The 10,623-nt window shown below is 45.3% G+C and overlaps 1 protein-coding gene across 1 annotated transcript in view; it reads right to left on the bottom strand.

The window, feature by feature from the left end:
- Nucleotides 1-3,748: 3,748 nt before the first annotated feature.
- Nucleotides 3,749-10,623, bottom strand: part of ZBTB47 (zinc finger and BTB domain containing 47) — a 58,517-nt gene continuing 51,642 nt past the window's right edge. The window contains exon 6 of the mRNA XM_066584811.1: nt 3,749-4,923. Within this exon, the coding sequence (XP_066440908.1) occupies nt 4,517-4,923 (407 nt within the window). The 3' untranslated portion in view covers nt 3,749-4,516. The remainder of the gene's footprint in view (nt 4,924-10,623) is intronic.

Below are 10,623 nucleotides of genomic sequence, written 5' to 3'. Positions count from 1 at the left end.
TTTGAAACCATACTCCCCACAACTAAACTGAATAATGGCTCAGCCCCTCCAAAATGGCAGCATGAACACCAGTGGCAGCTAATTCTGAAGTCTACTATCCACATCATGTCATTCATCGCATCCCCGGGACACATGAAGCTCCAATCCACATTACACAAATATTCTGTAATTCACAAAATCGATTTCACATTGACTCGATATTGTATATGATAGGGTTGCTCTTGATTACAATTCTAGTGGATGAAGAGGTACTCCACAAAAAAAAAAAATCTGTTAGAAAATTCCTTATTAATCACATTTGTAAATTTTTTTTGTTTCTTTTTATCATGGACAGAGCTCCATTTTACAAATGTAGAAGTCAAACAGACATAGATTTAAATCTAAAAAGGATAAAATTCTCTCTGCCTGAAGCCACCACTAGGGGGAGCTCAGGATCTTACTGTATACACATTGTACTCTGTAAGATCCAGTGCTCCCTCTACTGGTGGCTGTAAACAACAATGATATTGTCACTGACTTCTACATGACTCTGCTTAGCATTTGGAACCATGCATAAAAAAAAATAAACTGTTGAACCTACAACATATATGGATGTTTAAAAGGGTGGAGATTTATTTTCATTGCTGCCAAGACTCCGTGGCCCTTCTATGCCCTCAGCCTGCTTACCAGTTCTGCTTTGCTTGACATACTGATTGTTATGGAGAAGCTAACAATCCCATTGAAAACGTAGATCCATAGCAACCAGTCTCAGAAAAACTGAGGCGTTCAATGCTGGAGTGACCCTACACCGAGAAAAAGCAGCCTACAAGCAGTTCTGTGTGTCCGCCACTATTGCCACCTGGTTAAATAATTTGCCTATAGCGCTCTGCTCTGGTTGTTATGAGTAATGCTACTTTTATATGCAGACATTGGATTGGAAGACGTTTACTATTGATGACCTATCCTTAGGTGACAACGGTCCGCGGCCTGGGATATCGGCCAATCAGATCATTGGCAGGCACTGCTGTTAAGTGTTGACTGTGATGAAAGCAGGTAGCGCTCTCAACACAGCGGCCTGGGTTGGTACTATGGGCACAGTTCCCACTGAATTCAAGGGAGCTGAATGCAACGGGGCCAGTAATAAGTTGATTGGTAAATATCTCAAGCGGCGGACCCCTGCTGATCAACAGTAAGGGTACGTTTACATGTAGTGGCTGTTTGGATCCACATCAAAATCTGTAGCAAATGAAGCGAATTTGGTGTGGATCTACACAAAGTCTGCGCCAAACATTGCCGATCTTGACGGGGTCTATTGGCTCAGGGGGCTTTTTCCGCTGTGGAAAATCAGCACTAATTCCACCATGTGTGACCGTACCTTAAAGTCCTGAACAACCCCTTTAACGCTTTTAATCCTGGGATATCAAACCATTAGTGGGAGAGTATTGAACTGGTATAACAAATGCAATTTATGAAAGGCTACATATAGGTGTGTCCATCTTAACATAGATAATGTTTCTAGGGTCTCCTAGTACCAGAAATGGTGATAACCTACATAGCCCCAAACCAGAACATAAGGAACATACCTCATTCCACAAGCCAGACCGATAGATAAAAGGTGCCAAAATTGGTTAAATAATAATGGGAATTTATGATAATTAAATTGAGTTTTCCAGGTTAAAGCCATTGAGGACTTACCCTTAGGACATCTCATCAATAGTCTGCTGATGAGAAGCTGCGGTGCCAAATGCTCAGGATGCCATGCATCGCCCAGTGGCCCAGTTTGGTACTGCAGCTCTCTCTTGGTTACTGCAATACCAAGCAGATCTACTGCGCTACAAACGGTATTCTGAGTGTTCCAGATGTCCGCAGCAAATTCCCATCAGATGATCAACAGGGAGGGAGCTGCTTTCAGACATATTTGACCTTCGTATTTAGTCTGCAGCCTCAGGGCTTATTCACAGAGCGTATATCGGCTGCAGTTTTCACGGCCTGCCGATATACGCTACAATCTGAGCTGTCTTTCCCCTTCACTCACTGGCTCTCTGTCTCTCTGCTCCCCTCTGGCTATTTACAATGGGAGGGGGCGGAGCTAAGCTCTGCCGCTCCCATTGCTGGCTGAAGACAAGGGGCGGGGCATTGCAAACAGCCGGAGGGGAGGAGAGAGGCAGAGAGATGGTGAGGGAAGGGGGAAGACAGCTCAGATGGTAGCATATACTGGCCGGCCGTGAAAACGGCGGCTGATATACACTCCTGGGAATAAGCGCTCAGGAATAGAATAGGTCATCATTTTAACCTAGAAAACTCCATTAACCCTTTGCAATCCAATTTTGGATTCAGGGTTTCCTAGGGGTTTTTCTCTTTCTGTCATTATACAATTAGCCATCTGCTGGCGAGAGCCAGTACTGCAGTATGTGACATGCAGGAGAGGCCCCCAAAAACAGAACGGCTGGCAATATACAGTAAGAATACCCTGCCGGACGTCTTCTGACATCAGAGCTGCACAGGCTTCGAATCAGAATGTAGGAAGACGTCAGACAGGGGATTGGAAAAGATTAACTGATTTTGGTTTCAAGTTGATAAAATTAATTTTCTTTGCTCCGTCGGCTTCAGAATATCAACCCACAAAATGGCTACCTTCATTGGCCTTTATTGCTATGGCTATTAACTTGTAGGCGTATTTAAAAACTATATAAAATTACTTTTTTAGTACATGTAGCTACAAATAATGATAGAGTGGTCACCCAGACGGGAAGTGATGAGGAAAACTAAGAAGTCCTGTAAATGTCTACATCTGGTGGAACTAGCCTAAAGATGGAGGTTGCAGTGGTCCCGACTAAATGGCAACCTTGCTGAAAGCATTAAAGGAGGTCAAATTGGCAGCAATCAAGATGGATCACAATTTTTAGGGTGCTTTTAGATGAAACGATTATCGTTCAAACAAGTGAAAAAGTCAACCATGATCCTTCAGTCTAAACACGAGCTAACGACCAACGTGAATCGCTTTTCGCTCATCTGATGTGAGCATTAAAAAAACATAGTTGGCTCGTTCACCAATTCAGTTTTAACAGCAATCGTTTGCCTATACTGCGAAAGTGAAAGACTGAACGACGCTCCTCTGAAAAAGCCAACGATGCCTCTTCCTAACACGACTGCATGAGAACTAACGAGCTAGAGGCGACGTCACTCGCTCGTTCAAACGAGAATCGGTTCATCTAGAAGGACCCTAAGGCTCTGTCCACATTACATTTGAATCCACCATCGGAGCTATAGGTTGGGAGGATGTCCTGACATATACAGACAACGGTAGGTTGTGAAGTAGGTCACTGTACGAGCATACAGTGGGAGAGGTTGCCCATAGCTAGAACACAGCACCATAATGCACAAGGTATGCCAAAGTACACGGAGCGCAGGCATACGCCAAACGTGATATGTAAATGTAATATGAATACGGTCTAATATAAATCCCAAATATGCCCGCCCACACAGATCGAAAAGAGGCATCCGTAGAGGAACATGTCCCAGATATCTTGTCCTCTGCCTTGGTGAGACATTCCAAACACCCTACCCTTCAGGAAGCCCTGCGATCAGTAAGTAGGGTTGGGCGAGTTTCCGATTTCTGCTTTAGGATAATCCCCTCTTAACGAGGACCTACAAGGTTTTATCCTCTCATTGGAGCAACTTTTTGATACATTTTGGGCAAAAGAAAAAAAAAAAAAAGCTCTAAACTGAACACATGGGGGAGGAAAAAAAAAAAAAAACATCCAAAAAGTTTTTATAAAATCCTATTTATGTAACAGGAACAGACTCAATCCCCACCAATCACACATTGTGCAGAAAACAGAATGCAACAAACTGTAGAACATGATGAAATGTTGTGGACACAGTCAATATGGCAGCCACCTCCATGAGCCTTTACCCCCCCTCCCCTCTGGATGAAAGTGGTTTATTAAACCAACATACAGACTGGGAGGTGGAACGGCTTCTATATTACTACTTAATATGTATCTCTGCTTCCCTTATGGGAGATTCGCCGTCAGGCCTAGAATCCATCGCTACAGGACGTGAGCGCACTTTCCACATCGGTCGGGATTTCTTGTCTCTTCCATGAGCTTCGACGACCCTATACTCCCCCGTGGACTGGGACGGCTGTGCGTCTATCCGACCTCTGAGCTACGGTGCATTTGGCGTAGTTAGACAGTTTCACATAATGATACAAAGTTAAAAGAAAAAAAAAAAAAAATAGGAATTTACCATATTAACATTATTATGTACTAAAAACACAAACAGCACTGTAGCGAGAGTCGGCTTGTAGCACTTAGTCCTCACCACTGTATCTTAATGCTGCAAGCATGTGCAAGAAGAGCGCAACGATGGTGGATAACGAGCAGGGAAGTCTAAATCGCCTCCCCCGCCATCACATCTGAACAGAGATGGACAAACTTGGAAAAAAGGAAAATAATCGGCCATGGTGCCACAGCGTTGTCTTGGAGGCAGGGAGGGAGCACTTCAGAACAGTCAGGCCAGTCTTAAGCTTGGTCTAGTTGGTGTTAGAGTTTATGCGGCCGGCGGGAAAGAGCGGGGGCGGAGGAGGCAGATGGTGAGGTGGCGGAGGCATGCTGTGCGGGAGGGAGTGGAGAAGGGGCAGAGAAAGTGGATGTTGAGGCAAGGTAGGGGAGAGGCCGGGGCTGGACTGGCTTGGCGAGTTGCCACTTTGTGATGACGCAGAGAGACTCGCTGCTGTTCCGGGACTCCCGGGAGTGGGGGGGTTCCCACCTTGGAAGCACTTTTCCCTGTGAGCTTTGAGCATGTTGGAAAACCGGAAGCGCTGGCCGCACACACTGCAGGGATAAGGCTTCTCTCCGGTATGTGTCCGGCGGTGGCGCTTCATGTTAGGCCGACTGGTGAAGCTTTTGCCGCAGATCTCACAGATGAAAGGTTTCTCTCCTAAAGTGAAGAAAAACAGAAAAGAGCTCAACCCCGGTCATTGGCAAGACAGTCACATCATTAACCACCCCATCCAAGCAACGCTACATAGAACATTGTAGAATACACATCCAGAGCTGCATGTGGAATACTAGTTACCAGAGAGTAGTGCATTGTGGGAGCTCTGGTGACAATGACAGGGCAGGACACATTACAGAGTGGAACTAAACTCTACACTTTAAGGGCAACCCTCTCCAAGGGTTTAGAAAATATATATATTTGAGTACAGCCCTAGATGCAACTGGAGTAGAAGGCGACATGATGGAACTTCATTTGCATAATGCGTTTTAAAGAATGCCCCTAGATGGCGATCAAAATGATCGCCAAGGTGCCTGAGATTTTGAAAATGGTGACTAGACTTCAAACGCACCTCTTTAAAGCAGCATATCAAATCTCCTGAAATAATCAACACCCCCCCCCCCCCCCCCGACAAGCCTCCCTGACCCTCTCATTGCACACCTGGAGTATCGCCTGCCTATGGCAGCCCACATTCTCCCCTTTGCCTACCGTGTACATCTCCTACCCCTGCACCTTCTCGTTGCTGTGTGTAAGCTCGTTGGTGGAGGCCCCCCATCTCTATTGTTTGCTACTACATGTAACGTTTGTATCGTCTGTGTTCTGAAAGAGCTGCCGAATACGTTGGCGCTATACAAACAAACTTTATATTTGCGCCAGTCCGACCACAGCAGTGCGGCTGTCCTGAAATAAAGTTTCTTTAGAAAGTTTTTGAGTAGACTTGCCCCATGACGACTCTTGCTGCCTGCGCCCACCATGGGCAGGACTCACTGCCCCGCTTCTGCTGTGTCAGGTCATTCTGTAATAGGAGCTGTGATCTAGTGGGACCTATCAGTGCTGCGAGGGAACCTAGTATAATTACTGGGAGGGGGGGGGGGGGGTCTTCTTAAAGTTACACTCAAGGGCACATGGCATGTCAATTACTGAGGGTGGAGAGGAGCTCTTAGCATATGATAATGCTATTTAGAGGGGTGGACATGTGGTACTGTTGTTGGGGGTTTGGAAGGGCACACGGTAATGTAATTTGAGTGGGCTGGGGCACCTGGCTGGGAGCTGGCATAGATTTCTGGTATAATTTATGCCAATTTCTGTCAAAAATTACACATAAATGTGTGGGTCTAGGGTGGCCACATCCCCTTCTGACAAGCTACACACCTTTTTGGGTGGAAAGGGGTATAGTAGTGTACCTGTGAAAAAGTTGCAAAATGTTTGTACAAGCTGGCCTTATGCCACATTTTGCAACTTTTTTTTTAATGCCAAAACAGGCATTATACATCTCCCCTAGAGCGTTTATTATAACATTATATTATATACCATTTTTACATTTGAAGACTAGTTTAGGAGCCAATGGCTCCTGGGTAATTTTCGTCTCAGTCCGGAGCACTGCATAAGTTCAAAGCTAAACCGGCACTTAAAAATTTAAGGTGATCTGGCGCCTCAGCAGCAACTTATTTAAACAATAGGCACAATAGATTCACAACAAAAGAGGAACCAAGTTCATCCAAACTCCTCCGCTAGACCCTGCCCACATCATTAGCCATATCACAACATCACTACTAAGGTGCTCTCTGGGACAGAACGAGCCACGCTTCAATTTGGCTAATGGAATGACACATCACCCCTTTATCATTGGAAACGAATTAGCTGAAAAATATAAAAAATATTAAAAAAGTGACAATGGGGACTTTGGTACTCTGGTTTTGTGACAGCGGCATACAGTGAACCGTTCACCGGTGATCGGGCAGGGAATTGTTCTGTTCTCACAACGAGGGAGAGATGACCATGGAAGCCTATCAGAGCTGCAGGAATTTAGAAGAGTACAAAGCGCCTGGAACAAAAGGCTGGAGTCACAGTGTCAACTGAAAATACATAAAAATGAAAAGTATGGAGGCGGCAGGGGGTGGGGGTGGGGGGCTGCGGGTAACGGGCACCTTTTAAGAGTGAACTGAAAACAAACACACACTTTTTTGCTATACAATGCCTCATGCACGAGGCCATACATGGAGTCATAATTCGACATCTATAGATGTTAAGGCCCGTACTAGTGGATCTTAAAGACAATTACCGTATTCTTTGGACGCACCAAGGCTTAGACAATAGAAAATAGGATAAAAATATTTCACACTCATTAAAACTTCCTTTGAAGTCTAAAAAAAAGAAGTGCAGGGTTTCATTTAAAGTGCATGTCAATAGCCACAGTGGCCCCAATAATAAGCATGCCCCCTCTCAATGGCCCTATATAATTGATCACCCATAGTAATGGTGGCTCAAGTGATCCTAGTGCCCACAGTAGCTCCGGTGGAGCAGCAACCCCACCAGGAACTACTTTACCTACCCTGCGTAGCTCCAGACCAGCTGCCGCTGAATATCATAGGCTTTGACATGACACTTCCTCCCGGCATCCGAGTTACTGCACTTCCTGTAAACGCAACGCAGATGTTGGGAGGAAGTGTCAGAGGCTACGATACTCAGCAGCAGGGAAGGTAATGTTTTTCTTGGTGGGGTTGCCGGTCTTAATGATCAGTTATAGCACCTCTGGTGCGTGCCATTCCACGTTTTAGGTTTAAAAGGGGTATTGCGGTAAAAATGGATTTAACTGAACCTTGGGACCTTCACCAATCACCGTGGTTATCCAGTAGCCAAGAAACAAATAAAGGGAATGCAAAAAGTTGTAGGCACTATGGTACCAATAAAAAGTACAGGTTGTCTCACCAAAAAAAAAAGCCGTAAGGCAACTACATCAGGATAATAAGAGTTATGACTTATTGGAGGGACAGAAGAAAAATTGAATACGGAGGGAATATAAAAGGACTGCACAATTAAATGGTTAATGTACATTTCAATAATTGAACGACATTTTCTAGAAGAATGGTACATCGTCCTTGGGACTATGCAAACACAAGACAACACAAGGGTTGCACGTTGCAATATGCAGCGCCGTATCTGCCACCTCTGTCCTAGAAATCCCCTCCACGTCGCAGGAAGCGAGCACAATGCAGCGAACGAGCCGCAATAGAACAAAAGAGAGGAGATGAATGGGGGTTATTAAGATCATATTTCTATATAAAGGTCACACTAATCCCACCCTCAGGCGACTCCCTGTCCTCATTAGACAGATGCTCGCTCACTACTGAGCGGCAGCGTACCATCCTGCAAGACTGCGGGGAGGAGGGGATCTGGAAACACAGCGCTTATTATAGTAGAATCTCTGAAGAAGTACCGTAAAGCCGACAAAAACATCACGTTTTATCTTAAGTGCACTGATTGTAGGCACAAAGCTTTACCTGGAACATGCAGCCTGCAGGAGGTTGGACCTCCATGTGCGAGTACCGCCGGGCTGTTATAGGGAACAGCACCAAAAACTAAGTTATACAGCTGTTGGCGGAGGTGATGGGGAGCCGGGATGTTTTTTAATTGTTTTTTTAAATCCTGGCCGGCTGCCCCATACCTGCGCTATGAGCCGTTTAAGACTACATGCAGGTTGAAAATCCGCCTCTTTGCAGACCGCTGTGCCGCAAGCGCTCTCATGCGCTTCTGGGGGACCGTGTGCACACAGAGGGCTGAACAGTGTCAGGTTTTTCAATCTGCAATGGCGGAGCCTGCCAGTATAAAAGATATATATACACCCGTCCGGCTCCCCATCACCTCCCTGAACAGCATAACAGTTTATGATACAACGGTGGGCCTCACCCTTGGAAAGTAACAAGGGGAAAGCGTCCATAGCCACCATTTAGGTAGAGGGATAGTGATCAGGTATAAGAAGAAGCACAGGAACAGAAGTAGATGAAGTAGGTGATAAAGATAGAGAACAGACAATTCAAGAGCTCACCAGTATAGAATGGGGCAACAGACAAGGGCGAAGGGTAGGGATGAGATTAGCCGTTTCCTAAGGAGCAGGGTATGTATCAGGCAACACTTGCTGTGATGGGAATACCCCCACCCCTTCGCCATTATATATATGTATGCCCCCTGCACATGCATCTGCACTAGCGCTCCATTCAGTTTCTATGAGATTGTGTCAACATACAGGGTGAGCCAAAAGTCTGGACACACCAGTTTAACTGTTGTAATAACGAGAAAATCAACTTCCAACGTGTGAAAGTATTCATTGGAAGGGTTGCTGCATTTTTTGGGTGGTGGAGAGGTTTTTGGTGGCCATTTTGAACTTTACTATATTGAATTCAGCTCATGTTTTTCAAATGCAAGGAAGTCTTGTGATATTTTAATCTTGGCTAGAATTTACTTAGAAAGCAAACCTGAAGTGTTAGTTTTGCCCTATCTTTTCTTGTTTAGGAGTTAAGTGAAGGCAAATTTTCACATTCTGCTGGGTGCACATGGTCAAACATTTAATCCAGTGTTCGTGAACACGCTGAAGTGTAAAATTCACTGTTTCAGGTAAACCATATTGCATATTTTTTCTGCAGACACAAGGGAATTTAAATGGCCCCACAGATAAAAGTCCAAAGGCGTCAAGCCTGGCGACCTTGGTGGCCATTTTATTGAACCTTTACACCCAATCCACGGGCCAGGGAATTTCACATCCAGCCATCTGCATACAGCCACAGCAAAGAGCGGAGGTGCGCCATTCTGTTGAAAGTAATGTGGGAACTCCCTGCTCCCATTGAGCAGATGGTAAGTGATCCATCTGCTCAATGTTAAGTGATCCATCAATGAAAAAAAGGCCCTAGATGTCAGACAGAATTTACGAGAATAGTGCATAAATTATTGGCAACTATGTTTTTATTTGCACAGAATATATTTGGATGACAGAAAACATATTACATATCCTCAAAATATTACCCACTGCCTTGTCTCGAACCCACTCGCAGATCTCTGGAAGACGTCCGATACCATTAGCATCCTCACTGTTGTTGACGTTCGTCAGAGAGCGCATTATAACCGCCCCATTTTTTTCCAGTTTTGAATCCTCATCCGGGCAGGGGTTCTTTGACCTCTTCTGAAAGATGAAAGTCACACGGACTCATGTCTGGAGAGTGAGGCGAATACTCCAAGACCTCCCAATTAGGGCCCAGGATCTTCAGGTTACGCCTCTGGTCTTAACAGTAACATGATAAGCATTACGTTAAGGTTGCTTGGTGCTTGCTTCCATTTTTTTAGGCCGGGAAAGTGTTGGTGCCTCCACTTGGCAGACTACCGTTTCAACTCCGGCTTGTAGGTCCTTACCCATGTCTTGCCAATTGTGATAAGGCGTCTCAGAGAAGATTCTCTCTCTGTTTCATAACAAGCCAGATAGGAAGCAGACACTTCCATTCGGTGCCAAGCTTGAACCTCGGAAAGGTTGTGTGGAACCCATCTACTAGCAACTTTTTGCATTTTCAGGTGTCCTGTCAGAATCGTATGCACAGATTTGAAGGAAAGGTTTATCTCCGCATCCAAATCTTCACGTCCATAGTTGGTGGTCTTCCAGCAGGCGGACTTGAGCCGGCCTCATGTTGGACACTTTCACACCCTTCCTTAGAACACTGCTACCATCTTGCCACACTCTGGTATGGCAGTGCCTGGTCGCCACATGCTTCACAGAAAAAATCTGCTCATGTTGAGAGATTATGTAATAGGGCGGTACTTAATGATATTGCGTTGTTTGATGGGTGCTGACAGCTTCTGGTTGGGGGAAGTAGTACAAAC

This window comes from Eleutherodactylus coqui, chromosome 12 (assembly GCF_035609145.1).
Source record: "Eleutherodactylus coqui strain aEleCoq1 chromosome 12, aEleCoq1.hap1, whole genome shotgun sequence".
Classification (NCBI taxonomy): domain Eukaryota; kingdom Metazoa; phylum Chordata; class Amphibia; order Anura; family Eleutherodactylidae; genus Eleutherodactylus; species Eleutherodactylus coqui.
This window is presented reverse-complemented; position numbering and strand designations above follow the sequence as displayed.